Here is a 24689-nt window from a genome sequence, read left to right as displayed (position 1 = left end):
TTCCAAGCATGGCAATCTTGAAATAAATGATTTAAAACAAAAAAACAAGGATTTATTTTCTAATAAAAAAACACAATTTATTGAAAAAGACTAACACTTTATACAAATTCCCATTACAAAACCCTAAAATACATATTTGTCTGTTTCCAGATATGGTAGCAGAGTACAAAAATATCAAAATTGGATAAATTTTAGTGTAACCATTCTGTTGGCCATTTTGGACTATAGATTTCAGAGTTTAGCAACTAGTAACCACATGTATTTATACTTGCCCATCATTAGGATCTATGTAGGTAGCAGAAGTTCTTTGAATTATACATTCTAGGAGCACAGACTTTCAGGATTGGAAGACACACTAAAATTTACTAGGTTCAAATCATAGGATGCAGTCCTTCGGATAATTTCCCCTATATGGTTTCACTATGAGTTACATTCCCAAACTACCTATCCTAGCAGTGTTAGCTGCCAGCTAATAGCAATACCTCTGAAAACATCGCATAACAGATATCCACCTTGTATACCCTTGCAAGTTACTAAAAGTAAAAAAATCTTCCATTCTTTGGTTTGCCAACATGTACACTTCTGTTTCACCCATTACACCTGCAAACTTGTCCTAGGTCAAGTCTGCATTCCTGAAAGGAGAAAAGCTTAGCCACAAAAAGCATCAGGCCATAGTGACTGAAGAAAACTAAGACTGCCCCAGAATCCTTTTCACTTAGTAATCTGAAATTCACTTTAGTGTCTCATCACTTGAGAGGTTGGTTAAAGCAAGAAACCTATTGCTTACAATTTGTCTCTTTTCAGTCATTTGAAAAGTAATGCAAAACGTATGCACTTAAGTTCCTTAATTCTTTCCCCTAGTATAATATTTACCTCACAAAATCACACTTACATGTATACCATCTCATTGGATCCCCACAACAGCCCTGAGAGGTAGGCAGGTCAGGAAGTACAATCCTCTTTTTATAAGTGAAGCAGTAAATCTAGGGCAACCAAGTGCCCTGCCCAAACTCACACTGTAATTGAGAGCACCAAGACTCACATCAGGTCTCCAGACACCGAAGTCAACACCCTTCCCATTACATCATCTTGCTCGAGTGAAGGAGCATTTTCCACAGACTGGAAAACTAAGGGCAATTGTTAAAACGGAACAGAGTACCAACAGCATGGTGGCCACCGCTGAAAGGAAGGAAACGGGTCTGTGGAGAAAGGAAGGTGCCGAACGATGGGATGCCTGTGTGTAGGTTTGGTTCAATGACTTCTTAAGAGACAATTTAGCAAACAGAGACACTACTTAGGCATATTTCATGTTCAAAGAATGAGCATAATATCAACTAATTAATACTTACACCACTCTAGCAGCTGGTTAAGTATCATTATCTCAATTTAACAGATGGGAAAAGAGGAGGAAAGATTAAGTGACTTGCTTACAGCTACAGAGAGAATATTTGTCATCAGGCTGTCATTACAGAAAGTCTAGCTCTTCATTCAGACAAAAAGGTCATCCCTCTCAGGGACGAGGTAAACTATATGAGAAAACAATACAGTTTGAGGAAGGGGACAAGAAAAAGGTAGTTTGGGAGGATATACAACTATGAATAAGTAGGTCAAAAAATTCAATCAATAGAATTGTGTCACAACACTTGGGAAAGCAGCACACAGCTCCTCAATGGGACAAATATTTTCAAAGCAAACAAGTGTGTTACAGGTCAGAGTACAGGGAGCATATGGGAAGGTCAGCAGGAATATACCATCTGGTCACACAGAAAGATCTGCTCCCAAAACTCTGGTCTGTAAGAGATTCTTATTGACTTTAGGAATTAAACTGTAGGCATATAAATGTGTTATCAGAATCGAGAGTTAAGCCCAATCTCACAAAAAACAAAGTCATGAAGAATGACTGAATGGTGACAGAGCAAGTGCTATAAGATCATAGTAAAAAAAATATATGATACAAACATATGAAAAGGGCACATGTGAAGAACTGAAATAATTCATACTTGGTAAAGTAGGTCAGGTCTTCTGTGAAAGACATTAAAAGCTGATGAAGGAGGGTAAATGATATTTGACCTATTATATATGTATACATAAAGAAAGAAGAGAAGAATACCAAATAAACTACTTATTTAATCAATATAAATATATTTTTCTTTTTTTAGATATATTTTAAGAATGCTGGTACTAACATAATGAGGTTTTACTACCTAACTTTTTTATAGAAAAACATGTACATGTACATATCTATATATATTTAAAGAATGCCCTCTCCCCACATTTGAGATGATGACTCAGTGGGAAGCAGTAATACAAATAGAAAAGGCTCCCCTCTTATATTGAGGAAAGGAGATAAAATAAGACTAAGTCATTTTTAGCAATGGGTATTTAACAAAATATGTTCTTTTGGTAATACCACAGTTTAGACTACAATAGTCAAAATCTAAGATCTTAATGCCAATACAGTATTTCAGTGTTCATTTTCTGATTGTTCCAACAGGGTTGTCTCCTTTTGCTTCTGTGTCACACATAGTCTTTCCCACTGGAAGGTGCAGGTTTTGGATAGGGCCTTGGTGTTTGGTAAGTTGTTGTTTTCCGGGGACAGGAGCAGCAAAGTAGGGCACCTCCCAGAAGGCAGAGAGAAGCAGCAGCCCAGCCAGTGAAGAGAGCCTGACCAAATTCATACCTAAAAAGAAGAGACAATGTATTTGCTTAATCAGTGAATCACTGGAAACTTCTCTAATATAATTAAAGAATGAAATCAATATCATACTCATTATATTTTTTCCATTGAAAAAAAATCCCCCATGATCTCTTTAAGTTCTGCAAAGTACTTTAAGGTTTGTGGACACACACACGAGAATGTTCACATTGCAGTTGTTGACAATTTGCAATAGTAGATCAGGCAATGTGGCATGCAACACCAGGTTAATTACACAAATAGTTCCAAAGACTTTTTCATGTGTAGGAGACTTGTAAAGCATGTTTATATATACCTTGGAAGTCAGGTTTGGACAATGGTTCCTAGGCTAAAACTTAACAAGTCATGCTATCACCAAGTAGCAACCAAATTCTACAAAGAAACTACTAGAGGGTGTTGGAGACTGTTAGAGTTTTCAATAGTCAATCACTGAGAAACACTGAAATCTGAAATTTATGGTTTTGCGAAAAAGACTTCTAAGCAGCTCATAGATCATTCTAGTTTAAGTTGATCCAGGTGGATGTATGAAGCCATAGTTCTGGGGAGAAGATCTGTGACTGATGGTGGACAATAAGGAGAGAGAAGGGCTGGATCTAGAGTTATAAGGCCTGAGTTTGAATTCTGATGCAAACTCTCAACTGCTAAATTTTGGGCCAGTAACTCCTCTTCTCAACCTCAGCTGCTGCTTCTCTTAAAGCAGGATGATTCCATCTGCCTCACTGGACTGCTTTCAGGATCATGTGAAACAATGTAAATAAGTGTACAGTGCCTAGCAATTTATAAAGTGCTTTCATATCCATTACTGGTAAAATTTTAGCCTACTGACCTCCAGTAGATTCTGTCCTTATAGTGTAGATCTTATGGGATGGGTTGCAACACACAATCACTGCAGTATGTGCTCTCCTCTATGTGGGTGATTTTATACAAAGAAGCATACCTTATCTCTCCACCACTGGGATTTTTCATCCATTCATCTTAGCATTCAACAAACAATAATTACATCTTAACATTCTGACTCAGAATATAGTTATTCAGCTTTAAAGATGTGAACACAGTGAGAAAAGAGCCGTGTCTCTGATCAAAGGGTGTCATTACATGAGAGCCAAGAGTCAGCTCTTTAACTTCCACAACTTGTAATGTTAAGAAGGATGACCTTTCTAAAGTTATTTTTATGGTTGTGATGAAACAAAAATTTCAAAATGCTAACTTTTCTTTTTCATAAATAAATTGTTTTTTCATAAACAGGATTAAACCATTAGAAATGACATATTATTTGTTAACCTCTACAACAGTACTATTTTTTCAATCAATCATAAACTGTGTTTAGTTACAAATAATCACAAGTGTTAAAAGTTTCAGAATATACTTCAAAAATAAAATTTCAAATATGTTGGTATCTTTATTAATATTAAAAACATTTTTTAAATATGAAAAAAGGTCCAGCATACACTTGGAAAGTATACAGGTTAGAACTTTTCTAGTTTGAAGTTCATTTTCTTATCAATACAGGCCGTTAAAGCAATTATCAGACTATTTTTAACATGAGTCACAGGCCATTCAAATTATTTTCAAGTTTGACAGAAGTTCCATAAAATTCTGGATAGCAAATCTGGGAAGCTACGGCACTAGCTGGACTTTGAAGAACATTAAAAGGGTATTTTCTCAGAGAACAAACTATTTTAGGAGTGAACAGCATTACCTGGCATTGACCGGGGTCATGGGGTCATAGAATTCTTGAACAATTCTATTGCCATACCATGCTGTGGCAACTAAAACAGCCAGACCTACAGAAATTCAAAACAAAAGACTGTTAATCACTATGGAACACTGAGCATAAATATAGGGCTCATTAAATTTACAAGTATTTTACAAGAATTAAATCTCATCAATAGTGCTGGCATTTTTAATTTAATCCATTTTAATTCAGATGACTTTAATTTAGGGAGATTAGAGGTTTAGACATGATTTATTCTAAGTATTCTCTTAAGACAGATGAAAACATTAGGTTGGAGTTAGGCATAGTTTATAATGTTCATGTCATTTTATTCACTTAGAGTTGAAGGTCACTGGCACAAACAACATTCTGTTGGAAATATTCAGCAGGTTCATGTCATTTAAGATCTCTTTCAAATATATTGTTATACATCACTGTGTTAGACTATTTTTGGTAAAACCAAAGTCCTTATTAGTAAAGCTAGTCACTTACAATACAAAAGGCAAGATGAAAACCCTTCTACATTCTTCTTGACCAAAACTCAAAATTCACATTTCTGAAGAATCAAAATGAAAGTAAATAGTAGCTAGATAGCAGGAACGAGTAGGACTAGTAGTAGGACTACTACGTAGTAGGACTAGTAGTCCTACTCTAGTAGTAGGACTAGATCACCTAAATTCCTACAGCCTCACTGGCCAGATGTGCCAGGTCTTGCCATGAGATTTGCTGAAGTGCCACATCAGATCAATATGTGCTGAACACTCAATTTCTCATGCCTTTCACATTTCAGTAAGGCCAGAGAAACTACTTAGTCAAAATAACCCACTCTATCATTCATAAGAAGTATACAACACCTTGATCTTTCTTATCCAAAGACATTAAATAACTTCTTTTTATAGCCATTCTAAAAATTCATCAATTTAGACAGATTAAATATTTCTATGCTATCCCCTCTGTTCCCTTCCTCCTACAAAAAATGTGGTCCAACCTAATTGCCTCTAATACTCGAGAGAAAACACCATTGCTTTGGCTGCTCAAGCAGACCATGCAAATGCTGTGGAACTTGCAAGCCTCACTCCCTAGGAAGTCCCTGAGACTGGGGAAGTGATGTACCAGAGTTACAAGAAGGCAAGCGGAGGAAGGGTCTTACACAGTAAGTGCATTCACAGCCTTTGATGTAAAATCAAACTGTTGGGAATAAAATGCTATCCAGGAGTAATTTGAATAAACTTTAACCAAACCTTTAGCAAAGCCACAGGCACTCTTCCTTCATTATTGATGAAATCCACATACTTTTGTTAAAGAGAAAATGAGAAAAACGTCTAATTCTAGTGTTTCCTAGTGGTAGATTATATCACTGGTGTTGTTTTCAAAAACAATAGACTACTGCATACTACTATATATATATACATATATATATATAATATATATACTAGTCCATTTCAAAACAATAGACAACTACTATATATAATAGTCTATTGTTTTATATATAAACACAATCTTATTTTATATAAACCTTATTATAAGGCTTTACAAGTGACCTGTCCATGTCTTCTTCTGGCTTTCATTTTCTCAAAGGTCACATATCAACACTTGAATAAAGCAATACATACACATTCATTTTCTATGGAAAATGTAATCGCACTCTTTTGTCAAGGTTTTTTTCCAAGGCCTTTCTCTATTGTTTTCTTTCTTAACTCATTTACCCTTATTCCCTACCATTCCAACATTTCGCCTCCATTCCAACTGACCTTTCTCTTCACTGATCTATGGGTACCACCTGTTTATTCTGGAGTCAGATCTGCCCACGTGGAATGATGCCCTCATTTTCCTCCAATAATCCCAGTCTCATTCATTCCTCACACACCTGTATGACTGACACATTCTTTATGTTCTCTCTCACCATTCCCCATCTTTCCCACATAGTATCGGAAGAGACACTACAGAAATTTTCTGAATTACATAGAATTGTTCCTCAGTGTTTGCTAGATAGAAAAATCTCTCTTCACCTGGGGAGGATGGTTCTAACAACCAGTTGGCACCGGAAACCTCAAGGAATAGACCTGTCCACTGTGAATACAGATTTTCATTTGGTTCCTGTTTGAGAATGTGAAACTCAAATGGACTTAAGGTTTCTGTCTTCAGATTTTAAAGGAAGTGAATTCAATCGATTCAAGTGCAACAAATCCACCATAATCTCAGGAAACCAAAAACTATACCTTAACCCATGTCAGAGAGAGTTTAATAAGGTCTAAGGGGGACAGGGCCTCTCTTACCTGAAATAAGAAAGATCACGCCCCCAATGACAGCCATCCGCATCTTCTGTACCTCGTTGTCTTCCAGGCACTTCATACACTTCATGCCGACAGTGGCCACAAAGATGGCTACTAGTCCCAGCAGGACGCCAATCACCATCAAGGCGCGGGTTGCTTGCAGAGTGCCTGGCAGAAAACATTTTAGAACATGTAAAAATCATGCCTAGACCAACAAGAGAAGAGTGGTAGAAGACCAAGTATATTTCAATGTTGTATGGAAGAGAGAAAATCTAACCAGGAGTCAGGAGACCCTGCTTCTAGGGATGTTTCTGCAGGTAACCAACATAGTTTCTTCTCCAGAAAAACAAATACCTGGCTGAATGATGAATAAGAATTCCTCCAACTCTAACAGTTTATGTTTTCAACATTAAATTCAAAATCCTCTGAAAAAATAATTAATGATTTGGTTGAATAGGTTTAGCTGAGCTAATACATTTTTAATCCTTACTAATGGAGTTTTTAATTCTGAAATAACAATCATATGTGTTATCCTTAATGTTAAAACATTTATAATTAAAATGGTTTACAATATATCTTGGTAGTAGTCAATAGCTTTATACTCCACTCATCAAGCTGCAGAAAATGTGGGTGGGTGAACTTGGAAGACAACTAGTGAATTTCTCATAGATTATCATGGCTGGATAAGCAACACTGGTATCTCCAGTGATGGGGGTGGGGTGGGAGACATGAATACCATTTTCTTAGAACAAAACGTAATAGCCGGGCTTCCCTGGTGGCGCAGTGGTTGAGAGTCTGCCTGCCGATGCAGGGGACACGGGTTCGTGCCCCGGTCTGGGAAGATCCCACATGCCGCGGAGCAGCTGGGCCCGTGAGCCATGGCTGCTGAGCCTGTGCGTCCGGAGCCTGTGCTCCACAACGGGAGAGGCCACAACAGTGAGAGGCCCACGTACCGGAAATAAATAAATAAATAAATAAATAAATAAATAAATAAAACTACAAGTCCTGACTCCTGAGAATGTCTTCAATCCTGGACAAACTGGCAAAGCTAGTACTACTGGAGGATGGTAGGATGTAAAAGTAAAATGAGGTGGGTTAGCAAGGTAGGCAGAAGGCATTTTTATCATGTAAGGCTTTGCAAGCTAGGGGAAGGGGTTTGGAGTATATTCTAAGTGTGATCAGAAGTCACTGGAGGGTCTTAAAGAAGAGGTGACAAGATTTTTACCCTCTGTCTTCATATGATAGCCCTTCAAGTATGTATAGCCTCTTACATCTCTCAACAACCTTTTGCTTTGTTTGTCCATTAAGCTCAGTTTTCCAACCCCTTATTCACCACTGTGGTTGCTTTCTCTGATCTCTAAGTGTTCTACTTTGTTTGAGTTGTAGGGCCCCAAACCAGACTCAGCTTCTATAATCATTCTGATCTGTGCTTCATGTGAAAACAGCAGGCCACCAGCCCAGCAGGTCTAAGCACTTGGGTCACAAGGTACTCTTCACGAGGAGTCTCCTGGGCCTCAATCTCCTGAGTCAGGCTTGTATAAAACCACCCAGGCAGGGAGCGTACATGGATCAACCACTCCAAGGCTCCACCTGCACTCGTCTGGAATTATCTCATTTTCACTGTCTTCATCTCTAAGTTTGTTCCCCTTTCAGTTCTCAAAGAAAACACATTTAATTCATGCCCCATTTTACTCGTTCCACTACTTTTATAGAATTTCTAAGGGGGAAGGGACAGATATTGTATTCTGTGTGCTACAAACCCTAGTATGTTTTATTTCTTTATAGAACAATGTATCATTTTCATAACGCACAAAAAATTATGGAGAAAATGGGGGAAAAAAACCCGGGGGGAAAAACCTATACTCAGGAATCATGTAAACCATATAGAGCAAGGGGATCATTTTTTGTTTTGAAAAATCTGACATAGCAATAGTGTTATTTTGTGAAGCAATTTTTTTTTTTTTCATTTACGTCCTGGTATCCACTGACTTAGGAAATTTCACAAAATCTCATCTTGCATCACTGGAGACATCTGGATGAATTCTTAACTATAGTGATATGAGGGGTGGGGGGGGAATGTAAAAATACAAAAGAAAAGGCTGAGAATAATAACAGCATGAAAACTCACTAGTTGGGCATATGTAATGGTGAATTACAAATCAAAGTAAGCAAGTGTTGTATTACAAGTTATGAGGGTTTTATGTGCAGATAGAATCTAAACCGCACAGTTTTAAGCTGGAACCAGATGAATCCTTCAAATTGACGTCTTATGGAAGCCTTTTAAGTCAGAGATCTAAAATATGTAATTGTGAGCTCCTTGATGATTTGGCCAAATATTTGTTCATATTTCCATCCAAAGCACTAAGAACAGTACCTGGCAAGCTTCATGGATTACTCAATCTGTGTTCAGTGAATTTAAATTTGAACATGTCTTTATCCTTTAAGAATTCTACTATGATAGGTAAAAATACTCTTTTGTGTTAAGCTTAATCTTTGAAATAATACTGAGAAACGCCTTCTTAGAAAGCCTCAGAATACTAAAATCTTGCTACATAAAGCCAGATCTAGTTTAGATCATTAAAAGCTAGAAACTCATCTAGGGAGAAAAAATTCATACTTTTTGTTTAACCCAATATAATCTTTTAAAATTTTCTAAATTTCTAAATTATGCATCTAATTAGCTTCCAAGATGAAGTTTTCTTCTGGTGGAACAATGATCAGTAGGGCAGAGAAGTTGAGAAATATTTGAAAGCTGCAAAATATTTTAGACTAGAGAGATACAGTCTTGAACTATTATCTCTGAGTTGACCTGATTGGCTCAGATCTAGAAGCAAATATGTTCCTTTCTGGCCCACTAAATTTGCAGATACCTCTACAATATTATTAGCAGCGACTAAAGTTGTCTTTGGAGAAAATGGTTAGCAAACATTCAAAAAGTTACACTATTGCTCCTCATCGTTATCAGCAGTATACAGAGAAGGCAGTCTTTTAATTATATTATACTTAACTAGACTGATAATCTTGAGATTAAAGACTCCTTAAGGAGTTCTTACCACTTGCAACCTGAAAGTATAATTTGAAAACGTACTTACAAAGATCTCTACTTGTGAGACAAGAAATGAGTTAGAAGTTACTGATCTACTACAGTGAAGTTAATCAACATAAGCGTAGAAAGACAAGCATAGACAAGTCGGTGGAACTGTTTTTTCTAAAGCTTTTCTAAAGTTTTACTATACAAGCAGCAGAATCTCCTTTAACTACGTGACATTGTTCATGCTGTTTACTAGCCATATTACTATATTATTACCCTATGATTATATATCACAAACAAAGTAGATTTTAATTATATCTCTATCCTCACACAGTCTCTCTTTGCATCAGTAGTTCCTTAAGAAGTATTAGGCAAATAAATAAACTGACCACTGGCTGACTAGAACAAAAATCCTCTTCTCTCCTCTGCAATTAAATGAACTCATCACAGAGTGTCACAGAACTATACTCGCATGACTTCTTCCCTTATTAAATTGCTCACTTTTGCTCAAGTTCAAAGTTTCTCAAGAGTCCTCATTGTTAGCATTTCCATTTGATTGACGTATGAACTGGTGGCCGTTGGGTATGACCTTAGGACTCCAGCACAGTCAATAACTGTGGTCTGGGATGAGGCAGGGCTCACCACTTTTCAGGATGTGCCAAGCAGTTTTGCTACCTTGTTTGTTTCTTAGAGAAATTGCCTCATGATTAAATGTACGCATCTATGTTACCTCTGTGCCTCTTACTCATCACTCCAATCAAGGAAACCTAAACCATGCCCCTTGCCTGTTTCTGCTCCATCACTGCAGTTATTAACAAAGAATGTTGGCACTGGAAAGAATCAACATTTGCATCTTACCAATCTTCTTAGCTGCATTTCTAGGAACACGGATAGGGCCTGGCTCATGCTTGTCGAATGGATGAATGAGTCATGGATTCACCTCCCCATTCCTGCCCTATTTCACAAGCGGGGAAACTACAGCCCAGAGAAATTGAGTGGATCACCATTATAAACATGGCTAGTTAGTGCAAGACCAGGGTGAGAAGTGAGTACTCCAGCCTGGCTTTGGGTTTTGACTTTCATCATTCCAAAAGTCAGAACTAATTCTTGAAACGGATCTGAACACAAACGGCCCCTTACACACCCTTGATTCAGCAGGCATAATGCAGTCTAGGGAAGTGTAAGCAGGTGCCCTCCTCTCTGCCTGTGCTTCAAAGACTGTCCAAGTCAGTGATTTTGTTCTTTGATTGAGCCTAACATCATGGTGAGAGTGCTGGGAAACTTCACCCACAACCAATACTTATTAAAGCACACCAGCACACATGTGGGTTCATGCAAAGCAAGTTGAACAGCCTAGAGGAACTTATAAACAAATTACAGAATCCCAAGGCTAGATGAGACTTAGAGAAAGTCTAGCCTAACCTCCCATTTGTCTGGGACTTGGATTTTTCCCTACAACATTCCTTCAAAATGCTTACTTATTCCTCTGCTTTCACACCTCCCACCATGCAACCTCCTGGGGCAACCCAGTCTTTGGACAGCTCTAGCTATTAAAGTCAAGCCAGAAGAAGCAATTAACTAAGCACATGAAATAGGCACTAGCTTGCCAAAAGTTTGAGAATTGGATCAAAACAAGGCAAGATGTACAGTTTAATCAAGAAAAGTCGACTGCAACTCTATCTGACACTCTTTTTTGTATATTCCAACTATCAGTCATCAATGTCAATAAACATCCGTACCTGGATGGAAGTGAAACTGTCTCAACCATAGTAAAACCACAATCCACGGTATAAGATTTGTTTCCCCAGGAAGTTCCCCAGTTATATTTTCATAAACTGCTTTGCAAGAACCACCTAAAGAAGCCTGGCTGTATCTCCTTTCGTATATTTGTTTATGCACACCATATCCCTATAGATACTGTCATGTGCTTTTTACAGCTGAAACTAATTAGAGAAAGGGAACAAGGGATTTTAACATATCTAGTGCTACAACCTTGATAAATCCCGGAATCTCGGCCCTAAGTTGCCAAATGGGCTCTACTGGCAAAAAGAACAAGGTACAATTTCAAGAAGCTTCTAGCTAAGCTTTTTACCTAAAAGCACTTTGTGGAACACAACTTGTTACAAGGAACACTGCTTATACGTACAGATAATCCTGATCACCTCTAGATGTCACAGAACTATACCAAAACCAGCCAATGAATCACCTCCCCAGCTCTCTACATCAGCTGGGTGTGAGCACAGCTGTCCAGGTAGAGAAACGGGGACAGGTAGGTTCTCTGGCCTCCATCCAAAGACATCTAGTTAGTTACTGGAAGGTTGGAAAGAGTACAAATGAGTCAAGTTTCCTTCTTCTGGGAATCAGTTTTGAGAGAAAGGCCTCAGCCCCACCTTCAATAAACTCTGGCTTTAACGAAAATGAAAAGAAATCTGATCTGGAGTTTAAAAAATTTCATCAGGAAGAAATCTCCAAAATGTGTATGGGGTAGAGGGAAGGTATTGTTTAGATCTTCTGCCACAGCTTTAAAAACTGTAACAGCTCTATTAATTAGGAAGAAATGAAAATAAAACATTTTAACACATTATCACGAGTAGGGATGACCTGTTTGAGTACTGACAACATGGATCAATCTGATTTCACTTGGTCCTTTAAGGCAGTTAACAGGAAACCTATTTAAACGTGTAGCAAATGAACTATTTTGATCAGAGGAATCAGAGACCTCTCTGGAATTGCCCTTAGAATGGTCTCCATCTGCCAATTCCTCAACATGACATGTCTGATACAATTCCTTACGTGTATTTATCCATGCATGGGTAGATTCAATGATTATATAAAGGTGTGTACCTAATATACTCCTTATGTTTGGCATAAAAGAATAAGGTAACTTTGAAAAGCTGAAATGACAACACTAAAAACTACCGTATGTACACTGACTCACCAAATTCCAGAGGTACTCAAGTGGTTTAAACAGATTTGGCACAGATTTAATGACTCTAAAGTATATAGCTTTGGACAAAACCACATGCAGGAGGTGGACAAAACAACTGAAGTAACCTTGAGCGATGACAACACTGCTTACCATCAGCACACAAAGGGGGCTTGTGGGCAGGCTTGTCTAGGCAAAGACTAAGGAAGCTTTTCTTCAATTTAGTCCAAGTGCACGACAGACACAAGGTTCAGGACAACTAATGTAATATCTCAAGGAAGATACTCTAGCCATGAATTGTTATTACCTAAGTAAGTGGGAATTTAATGAGTTTCTGACAAGGCACTCAAAAGCTTCTATTTTAGGGCTTTCCTGGTGGCGCAGTGGTTGAGAGTCCGCCTGCCGATGCAGGGGACACGGGTTCGTGCCCCGGTCTGGGAAGATCCCACATGCCGCGGAGCGGCTGGGCCCGTGAGCCATGGCCGCTGAGCCTGCGCGTCCGGAGCCTGTGCTCCGCAACGGGAGAGGCCACAACAGTGAGAGGCCCGCGTGCCGCAAAAAAAAAAAAAAAAAAAAAAAGCTTCTATTTAAAAAAAAAATGAAAGGAAAAATTCTTGTCGTCTTTCCACCATCTTTAGGACTACATAATCCTTTCCAACCCGACAGAAGTAAGAAGCCAATATCCATTACACAGAAATTCCTTTGTGGAAGGCAAAAACTCAAGAGAAGACCCGCCCTCACTCTCCTGAACACTGAGCTCATCAGCTGAGTCTCCTTTGTGGCATTGTCTTCAGTGGCTCCATTCTTCCCTTCATATTATGAAGGGAGGTTATTTAGAACTTCTCTTTGTTGTCATCCTTTTTCCACCTGCCACCCACCTTCACTTTGCAAAGTAACATTATACAATCTGCCTCCTCTGAACACTCTTGGCTGAAAGCTAAACCCTCTGGAGAATCTTAAGAGGCTTCTTCAAGGGACTATCCTGGTCATCCAGTGGGTAAGACTCTGCGGTCCCAACGCAGGGGGCCAGGGTTCGATCCCTGGTCAGGGAACTAGGTCCCACATGCATGCCGCAACTAATAAGTCCTCATGCTACAACTAGGAGCCGGCATGTCGCAACGAAGACTCCTCGTGCAGAGACTAAGACCTGGAGCAGCCAAAAAAAAAAAAAAAAAAAAAATTAAAATTGCTCATTATTTGGAAAAAAAAAAAAAAAGGAGTCACGCCAGGGGATGCATAGGGGCTTCCTCACACTTACTGGATCTTAGAAGTCAAAAGAATCAAAAGATTCAAACTCAAGTGAGTAGAAGACATTAGGTTGGGACATTCCATGTAGGAATGTGATTTCTCCTATGAAAACCCATAGTAAAGATAGATTGAGAAAAAAAAATCCTATGTAACAACTTTGGGATTATCTATTTAATTTTACAAACTGGAGAAGCTACCAGGCTCCAAACTTTTCAAGGCATATCATTTTCTTGACCCAACTCTACAGTTCTTCAATTTTCACAGAATCTGAGAATGTCCAGGAGAGGCCTAAGAGCTCAAGTTAGAGTTTGGCCTTCACTCGCTCCATCACCACCCCAGTCGTGGGCATGTAAGATGAAACCACACCTACAGAAAAGTGTCACCCAGGGTGTCAGAGGAAAAACAAGAGCTTAGGCCTGGGCCTCCCCTTCCCCAAGCCACAGGTCTCTCTCACTTCCTCACGGCAGATCACGTGATCAGAAGACGATCCACTGAAAGCTGATAGACATGTAATCACGCAACAGGGTCGTTTGGTAGCTACTACTCCAAAACGGAGCCACTGGGGGGTTGGGTCCCTGGGTCACAGCTGCGGGAGTAGGGAATGCACTCACTGCTCAGATTCAGCAAGGAGTCGAAGACTTTGCACTGGATCTGCCCGGTGCTCTGCGACACGCAGGACATCCACAGCCCCTCGTAGATGGCCTGGGCCGTCACGATGTTGTCGCCAGCGTAGGAGTAAATCTTCCACTGGGGCAGCGCCGTGCTGACGATGGAGCCAATCCAGCCCAGGAAAGCCAGGACGAAGCCCAGCAGCTGCAGCCCCGCGTTGGCCATGGCTCGCTCGGGCTCCCGCACCGGCTCGGGGGCGGCCGGTGCACAAGCGGGAGTTTGCAGATGCTCCCCGGGACTCCCGGGGGTGGCGGAGCTGCGCGGAGGAAGTTACTGCGGGGAGCCCTGCTCCCTGCGTCGCCGCTGGAGAAGCTCTGGATCCGGGTCCGGGATGGCGCTGGAGTTGGTAGGATAGAAGCCGCGGCTACTTCGGGGCCGGGACTGAGACGCCGAGGCGCTGGGCGCCGCGATTTAAAGCAGCCCCGCCCCCGGCCGGCCCGGCCGCCGCGCAGCGCCCCCTGGCGGTTTCGGGGCGGCTTACGGGAAAGCGAGAGGGAGCGTGGGGGCTCGCGATGGCCCACGCGGCCGTGGCCGGAAGGTCCCGCCCCCTAAGTGGGGACAGGCCGAGGAGGAGCAGGCGCTCAGACTGTTCCCGAGCTCGCTTCCTCTCTTTTCTCTCCTAACTCCTTTCCTCTGTTAGCCTTCCCAGGCTTTCCATTCATTCAATCTACGTTTATCCAAAAATGACTCCTTATGTCTAAACACTAAAAATGCATAAAGATGAAAAATAGAGACCTTAAGGGGCGCACAGTTTCATTTTCAACTTTTTTCCACTATCTGATTAAAAGACATTCCCTATCTCTCTCCACCCCTCTTCCCTCCCTCACACACACTTACCTCCCTTCTGTTCAGCCTCCTCCTCCTCCTTTCTTCCCTCTGCATCCTTCTTCCCTTCAAGATCTCTCCTAGAATCATATTTTTGCAAGGGTTGTAAGCAATCTTTATACTTTATTGATTGGGAAATTGAGACCCAGAGAAGAAACGGTGATTTCCATAAGATCACACAGCAAGTTAGTAGCATATGCAGTACTTGGTTCTCAGCCCACGCTGCTTTCTAACTACTTCTCAGCTTGACCAAAATATATGTCCTTTGATCTATTATCATCCTTATGAAAATGCAGCCTACCCTGTCCCACCCTTACACGTGTACACACACACACACACACACACACACACACACACACACACAGCACACACACCCCAGCCTCTTCCCCACAGCACTTTGTCTTAGAGCAGTGATTCATTCTCAGAGGGACCCGGCCAATGGGTCTCTACTTCTCCAGAGGCTGTTTCATTAATGAATTATCAGATGCTATTCCTCAAAGGTGACAGCATCCCAAAAGTCCCCACCCCCAGCAGAAAGAGGCCTGGACTGGGATTAGGAAGTCCAGGTTCTGACTCCGTTTTTGCAGTGACTGGCTCTGGCCAACACCTCAGGTTTTAGTCTAGTTCAGCCTTTGGTTTCCCTGTACGGGTCTCTAAAGCTTCCTTCTTAGTAGTTACTCAGAAATGTACCTCAGGTGTTGTGGTCTGGAATAATTAAAATGTTTTCCCGGCTGCTTTGTGTATGTGGTGCCAGTGTGATGGAACGAGAAGCTTCTATGATTTTAGTAAGAACAGAAACACCTGGGAGGCAGAGATAAACATGCTAAGAAGAAAACAAGATATGCTCCGATATTTACTATGGCAGCTGCCAGTTTGTAACAAGGAGGGACCAATTTAAAAAATAAATGTTAATAGTGTGAATGACCGGAGTGAAAACAACTCTACCCCTTGGGAGATTTCGGTAATGGGGGAGGCTATACACATGTGGGGCAAGAAGGAACATGGGAATCTCTGCACCTTTTGCTCAATTCTGCTGTGAACCTAAAACTGCTCTAAAAAAGTCTATAAAAAAGCAAAACACCCAAAACCCTACCACCCTCACTTCCACCTGGTTGTATCCAGATGTCTTTTGAAGGTTTAAATCCAAAGGATAAGTCTGCACAGAGATTTGGGGACTAGCAATGAATAGGGTAATACATGAGCTGGATGAAGAGATTTAATTTGGAATAAGCAAGATTAAAACAAGTGGGTGATGTCCCTTATTTGAAAGCCACCTCAGACCCCAGGAAGGCTCTCAGGCAGCTCTGTAGGGCTGGACCACATCCAGGTTGAGTCTTCAGAGTCTGGGCCCAAAGTTAGCAGCTCCTTCTATGTCCAGATGAATGTTCTGTGGGGGTCTTGTGGTTGTAGATGAAGAGGTATCAATCACTTCTGATTTATTTGTTCCCCAGGACTATTAAGCTCAGAGGAGATTCTCATAATATGCTATAGGACTAGACCACCACCATGTGAATCAAATAGTCCTGTCTTTTTTGTTCCAGTCAGTTCAGAATTAAAGCTATTTAAAAATTTTTTTTCTTTGTTGTTCAGATTAGATTAATGAAGACAAGATTTGAGTTCAATGAACATACTTGTGCACAGGCCTTTTAATCTACCTTGGGACCTGTTTTTATCAGCCTACAGTTGTCAGGGAATTAGAAGGATGATCTCTGTGGTCAGTATGACCCCGTGTTTTTGTTTTTTTTTATTCCAGGTCTGTGTGAGGCTGATTACTTCACTGCCCACAGCACACTTGTGAGGCTGCGTGCGGTGGGTGCTGTTTACTCCACTGTGACCCATGCCTGTCTCTGGCATCCCTAATCCTGTCTAGTTTTCCATCCTTCCCTCAGAGCAGATAGGTGAGATAATGGCTCAGCATAAATCCATCAACTCAAGAGGAAAAACAACTTACAGACATTGGTTTTTAATATGTGAGGCGTAAACAACAGAGAGGGCACTGTGACCAAGAAGTTTCTAGAAAGACCATTGATAATGTGGCGACTATCCTGGCCCACTGAACAGGAAAATCCGCTGTGTACCCTCAGACACATTACTTCCTTTCTTTTTCTCAGCTTCCCTATCAATAAAAGTTAGGAATTGACTTCTAAAAGGTCACCCAAGTCTAAAGCTTTGTGACTCTAAGTAATAATAGCTGGTACCAGTGGGCAACATACTCTCATCACCAAATGTTTAGCTCAGAGGTTTAAATGCACCATGTGAAGGTGACAGAGACACAGAGATGTTAGATCACTTTCCCAGGATTGGATCTGGTAAATGGCAGTGCTGGGATTCCAAACTATACACTTTGACCCTGAAGCACATGCCTTTAAGCACTGTCCTACAGGAGTTCCCTTGTCAACCAAATCAACTAAGGATCATTGGCGTTTAGGGATTAGGTATCCTTATCATGTGTTTCTCCACCAGTGAGATATTCCACACTATGACTGCCCTCCTGCCTTTTCCCATCCTTTCTCAAACTCTGCTGCTGCCCACTAAGATCATACACCCGGGGGATCCAGAATCATGTGGAGGGTGAGGTGTTGCTGCCGAGGAGGGAACTATGGGTGAAAACAGCAAGTAGCCTGCTGGTTTACTCCGTAAGTGACTGATGCTTGGGCTCAGCCATGATCCTGAGAATGAGGAATAAGCATAAGACATACAAAGAGAGATGAAAGTAAAGGTGAGAGTAATAATATTAGAAGAGGGTAGAGACAAAGAAACAATCCCAAGAGGAAGCATGGCAGATTCTCAGAAATGGGGAATGATGAGCGTACGAAAGCCACTGGGAGGTAAATGTTTCACTTAGTGACAATGCCTGTTACTGTTGACTTTTCAGGCTTTCTCAGGTCGTAAAAGCAGAGTGGATGAACAAATTTCTAAGTAAACAATTGGCTGTATAATTATTTAGGGCTTGAGGAAGGAATCAGAGTACAAACGTGAAAGTTTAACATGAATTCTAGTATTAGAACATGAAGGTTACCAATACTAAAAACCATTGGTGCTTGCCTGTCATAACTACTATTTAAAACAGTCCTTTGAGTCCCCTTGGAGTTTTTGAGAAAGTAACGAAGTGTAAGTGGTTTAAAGCACAAACTTTTGAATCCTGGTTCTGTCACTTACTGGTAGAGTAACTTTGGAAAATTTATGCAACATACTTGAGCCTTAGATTTTTCCTCTTGCAAATGGGTAAGTAAAACTCTACTTCATCGTGTTGTGATGGTTAAGCAAGTTAATATGTGTGCATTACTTAAAACAGTAGTTAGTACATAGTAAGCACATGAAATGGTGGTTATTATATCAAGCAGAACAGATATATTTAATTTACTAACCCTGCCATTTATAAATGATCCTCACATTTGTTCAGAAAGACTCTTTTTCTTGCCTTGATTATGTTAGAATCACACTTAATGTCATAGTTAAATCATGGTGACAGGATAGGAACTGTTTCTAGCAGGCAGATATTTTATATTCAGAAATCGAAAAGGCAGTGATGCAAGGGATGGGGGGCTTTAGATGAGATTTCTGGGCCCTTTCTCCTGGCCCTCGACAGTTTTCCCCTCCAAGTCCTGTGTAGTGTCCTTTCTGAGAAGGGATGAGCCAAGAGCAGAGGGAGGTTGGTGATACGGTACCAAATGACTGCAGATCAGCATACCTCTTCAGAAGATTAGGTGGGAAAATCCTTAGTTTATGATTTGTATTAAGTCTCTGTCTAGTTATCATGTGGACGTAAATTTCCCCCTTAGTCCCTCCCATCAGCTCCCAGCCTAGCAGATCTATCTCTTCAGAAAAGAGAGAGAAAAAAAGATGGAATTTTGCCATAAAATCTACTCTTTGAATCATAAAAATTTACTTTGAAGCAAGCTGGTGAAGGACTGTTCACTTACTTTATCCCTTTGCTTGTGTTCTGTTTGGGGGAAGGTTTCCTTTTAAATATCAGAGATGTTAGAGACACCCCACTAATTTGACCATCAAGAATCAAGGTCAAATTATGACATTTTACTTTTAATCTCCTTAATGTAACCTTGCCTTAATTAGGCAAGGTTCTCCGGAGAAACAGAGCCAATAGGAGATAAAGATAGATAGATTCCTGTATTAAACATGATGCTAGACAAGTTATATACATATAATATATAATAATATGTTACATATTATATGTATATACATAGAGAAGGAGAGATTTATTTTAAATAATTCTTTATTTATTCTTTATTTATTCTAACCTTTATTTTAAAGTGTTGGCTCATGAAATTGTGAGAGCTGCCAAGTCTGAAATTTGTAGAGTAGGCCAGGAGGCTGGAGACTCAGTAAGAGTTGATGTTGCAAGCTTGAGTTTAAAATCTTGCAGGCTTGAAAATTCTTTTTTTTTTCAGAAACTTCAGTCTTTGTTCTTAAGGCTTTCAACTGATTAGACGAGGCCCACCCACATTATGGAGAGTAATCTACTTTACTCAAAGTCTAGTGATTTAAATGTTAATCACATCTAAAAAAATACCTTAACAGCAACATCTAGACTGGTGTTTGACCAAATAACTGGCCACTATAGCCTAGCCATGTGGAAACATAAAATGAATCAATACACTAACTAAGCTTACTGATCATTTAGATTCTAAGAGCTTTATCTGTATGAATTCACTTAGTACTGGAAACAGCCAGTGAGTTAGGTATTGATCACAGCAGATGAGGGAACTGATGCCCAGATAAGCATAGTAGTTTGCCCCAAGTTACACAGCTGGTAAAAGGCAGACTTGGCATCCAAACTCAGTGGATCTGGCTTCTGAGGCAGAGAGCTTATGTGGTGGCCTATGCTAACCTGAAGCACATGCTTATCTTCACCCTCTTTGCGAGTCTCCAAACCACCCGTACAGGGACATCCACAGACTGAGCCCTCAACAAGTCACCAGACCAGAGTCATATCAGAGTGAATAGTAGGTGCTCAGGAAGTGTTGGGTAATTAAGTGACTGTGTGAGCAGATGAGTGGAGATGACTCTTGTATGCCTTTATGTGATTTAAAATATTTACGCTTAGCCACTCAGCTGGCACATATTGACTGCTTAGTAAGTCTTATGTCTTATAATGGTTGGTGTGGGAGGAAGACAATGTGGATCTGAACCAGTACTTAACAGTGAGAATGGAGAGTGGGGAGAAGTGAGAAATTTTGCAATGGGAGAAGCTGCCTTATTGTGCCATAAAATGAAGTATAAGTACATAATTAAAATCCCATAACCCACTGAAAAATAACCACAACTAGCTGAAATTAATTTTCCAAAGATGTGTGTGTATGTGCTTTTACCTTCTAATTAAAAAGTAAACTCTCAAAAAAGTCTGCCACTGTTTCAGCCCTCCCCTGCATCCCATTTTTTGTCCCACCTGTGAAAGCCTTAGAAAAGACTACTTATCCTATGAAAGTTGCACAAGGTAGAGGTTAAAGCAGGTTGAACCAAAATCAGTGAGTAAACAGGAGAAATACAAAGAGGACAAAGAACACGACATTGCAAAAGCCCCACAGTTGGGAGTGAATTTGAACTGATTTTCTGTTATTCTGCCCTGTAATATCAGACACATGTGGGATCAATGCCACTGGATGCGTGCAGTTTGCTGGTTGGATACCCTTGACCTTACTGCCAGCAGAGGCCAAACCTGCTGGAATTTGGCTGAAAAAAGTTGTTATCTTCCCCCCAGCAACTGTCTTCCTCTACCTCCTTGATATTAATGGTGGCTGCCACTACATTCCCACAGACTTCATTAAATATTTACCAAGTACATAATCTACTAAACAGGGTTCCAGTACTTTAGCAGGCAAAGACTTGTTTCTGACTTGCTACATTATCTTGTCAAGATAGGGGAGAAACATTTAATTATAAACCAGACACTAACTGTGCTGTCCAATTTATTAGCCCCTATTCACATGTGGCTATTTAAATTTTAATTAAAATTAAATTTAAAATTCAGTTTCTCTGGCGTACTTGCCACATTTCAAGAGCTCAGTGTAGTGAAGGGCTATACACTGGACAATACAGATGTGGGGTATTCCATTATCTCAAATTCTTCTATTGTTTAGCACTGTACTAGAGTGTTCTGGTCACGCTTCTACAATCGCTTTGACCAAATGCACAGGTTGTACATCTAAAAATGTTCGTTTTATATTCCTTTAAAATGAGTATATTCATTTCCTGTGGATACTGTAACAAATTACCACTAATGTAGTGGCTTAAAATTATACATTTATTATCCTACAGTTCTGTAGTTCAGAAGACTGCAGTGGGTCTCACTGAGCTAAAATTAAGATGTCTGCAGAGCTTCCTCACCTTTCTGTAGGCTCTGTTCCTTTTTTTTGCAGATTCGGGATGCCACCTGCATTCCTTGACTTCTGGCTCTCTTCCTCCATCTTCAGAGTTGGCAACTTTGACCTAAGTCCTTTACTCACTGCCAATTCTCTTCTCTCTTTTTTGCCTCTCTCTTGCACTTATAAAGACCTTTATGATAACATTGGTGACATTGGGTTAATCCAAAATAATCTCCACAACTCAAGGTCAGTTGATTAGCAACCTTAATTCCATCTACAGCCTTAATTCTTCTCCCATTGCCATGAAATATGACATATTCCAGGTCTGGGGAATTAAGGTTCAGACATCTTTGAGAGGGGCTATTATTCTACCTACCTTAATGAGTAAATGTTTTATAAAGTACAGTGATTCTCCTTGAAAGGAGAGGCAATGTAAATATATTATAGACAATTATTCATATGTTTCTGATTTAACAAAAACTCTAATTACATATAATGAAATAATTTAATTAAATAATAGTTAATTATAAGAAAAATAAGATATTAATAAATATTATATGCACCAGACACTAAGTTCTAAGATTCTAAGAGCTTTACATTTATGAACTCATGAATGAATGAGTGAATAGAGACATTAATAACACCTTAATAGTAGTGTGGGATAAATGGAGACAGAGAATATTAATCAGGAAAATGGGGTTCTCTCTCTAGCATAGTCACCTACTCACTCGTGCAATTTCTCTGGATTCAAGTTGTTCACAAAGATAAAAGTAGAAGACAAGATAAAACTATCTCTACGGTCCTTTCCAACTCTTAAAATTTTCCTTTTTGTATTAAGTTAGAAGAAATAAGATTGAAAACAAACGATAATATTGAGCAATGCAGAGTTGCCCCATTTTACTTCAAAGTAAAATAGTAGGTACAGGAAAACTAAACAGAGATGCTTTAATCATAGATAATATAGCATGTTTTTATTTTGGTTACTGATAAGATATACTATGATTGAAGAGGTAAAGAAATTGGGTAAAAATAGTCACACTGAGCCTGGCAACTGTGGTTGCATCAACTTTGCTTTACTAAGGATCACCAAGACAGCACTTGTATTTCCAGTTGGTTTAGACTGACATTATTAGTCTGAAACATGTTTAAACACATTTTCATTTCCTTGCTTTAGTTTAATCAGAGTGCTTAGAAAAACAGATGAATATAATTGCCATTAGAAGAGCTAAACTCCTGTCAAAAGCTATCAGATGACGCAAATAAACCTTTGCACTCAACAAAGTTCATAAACAACCAAGACTGTGTGGTATGCAGCAGCTCACTGAAAGATCACCCCAAAGAATAAGATAAAAGCTTTTTCTCCATACAATTCTTCAAAAGAAGCTTTTTGAATTAGATAAATCTTGGGTTTGACAACCCTGAAGAGCCCTAATTTTCAGATCAAGGTGTTTTAAAACTATTTTGTCTAAAGTCTGTTCGTCTAGAGATTAATCAGATTCTTAGAAATTTTTGTGCCAATGATACTCATATATTAACACATTAGCATTGTTGAGTACCTTAAACACATTAACTTAAATGTATCCTTACTCAAAAACTATAGATAATATTACATATACTAGAAATTGGAAATATTCTCTGATCCGAATTGAAAGCTAATCAGATAAAACCACCCTAAGCCTATCTCTATCTCTATCTCCTTATCTCATTCTATATAAGCTATCTATTATCTGTCTATCTATGATATTCTGTCAAATATTGTGCAACCCATTGAACATGCCACACTTATTAAAATTCCATTTTATTGTAATTTTCAATTCTTCATTTGATTTGAAGAAAGAAAAATATGCTCCCTTTCCTGGAAATTTTATGGTTTGTCACTGTGTCTTACACTCGTTCACTCATTCAATCATTTATCCATCTTTCATATTCTTCAAGGACCTATTATTTGCCAGGCACTGGAACTATAATGATGAAAGGCTCATATTACAGTGCAGGTGACAGGCACCTGACCAAATCATTATAATGCCCTATGGTGAGTCCTATGAAAAATGTAGGTCAAGGGTTATAAAAACAGAATGGAGGGACATCTAAAATTTGAGACAGGAATGAGAGGCCAGAGATGACATTAAAAAAGATGTTACCTAAAACTGACCCTTGAAAGATATGAATGAATCATTCATTATTTCTTCCATTCATTCACTCATTGCTACTCTGTGGCAGAGCAATTGAAAAATAAAGCCATCTCTCTTCTCAGGTAATTTAAGATCTATTTGAGAAACCGACTCATAAGAGCTAGAGTAGAGTGATTGTTGTTAGGATAAACTGTGTGTGTGTGTGTGTGTGTATGTGTGGCCCAGTAGGGGGAAGTTGTGGTAGGGTGGAAGGAAGATGTAATGAGATTGGGAAGGGGAATATCAGGCAAGAAGAAAAGTATTTCAGAAATAAAAGTCTGAGAAATGTTGGTCAGGGCATATGTTATATCAGGTAAATAGCCATGAAGTATAAAGCTTCAAGGCAGGCAAGGAAGAGAGATTGTGAAGAGCCTGCCATGCTGAGGACTGAGGCTTAATCTTTTAGGTTATGTGGGAGCCCCAAGTGATTTTATGCAGAAGCACAGGACCTTTTCTGTGTGTTCCCCTGCATCCGTCTTGCAACCATCTCTACCCTGCTCTGTGTCCTAAGAATTGAATCTTTATAGTTGCATCTATGGTCTCTCTTGCCCTCTGACTTTGATCAAAGTCAGCACCTTTAGGAAATCAGAAAGCTGGAGGGAAGGGGGACTGGTGTGTCAGAATGTTACACTCATTCCCCAGATGCTGCAGGTGCTGGCTACTGACAACTTATATTTTAGCAGTAATGGGGAGAGCCTTTAGCTAGTGGCTACTGCCTTACCAGGAGATGCCTAGAAAGTTATGCAATCCTCCACTTTGCCAGTGGTCAGTTATCAGTGGTTGATAAATATAAGGATATAACAACCCAGCCTCC

The 24689-nt window shown here is 39.7% G+C and overlaps 1 protein-coding gene across 1 annotated transcript; it reads right to left on the bottom strand.

The window, feature by feature from the left end:
* Positions 1 to 2517: 2517 nt before the first annotated feature.
* On the bottom strand, positions 2518 to 14846 carry CLDN1 (claudin 1; the record flags this gene model as incomplete). The annotated part of the gene is made up of 4 exons (XM_079704588.1): positions 14499 to 14846; positions 6686 to 6850; positions 4395 to 4479; positions 2518 to 2680 (listed from the first exon to the last, which is right to left on the bottom strand). Exons 1-4 carry the CDS (start codon positions 14719 to 14721, stop codon positions 2518 to 2520), a joined length of 636 nt encoding a protein of 211 aa, XP_079560714.1. The 5' UTR covers positions 14722 to 14846.
* Positions 14847 to 24689: the final 9843 nt, after the last annotated feature.

Source organism: Hyperoodon ampullatus (genome assembly GCF_949752795.1).
Source record: "Hyperoodon ampullatus genome assembly, chromosome: 5".
Lineage (NCBI taxonomy): Eukaryota > Metazoa > Chordata > Mammalia > Artiodactyla > Ziphiidae > Hyperoodon > Hyperoodon ampullatus.
Note: the sequence above shows the minus strand (reverse complement) of the source record. Positions and strands in the feature narration are given on the sequence as shown.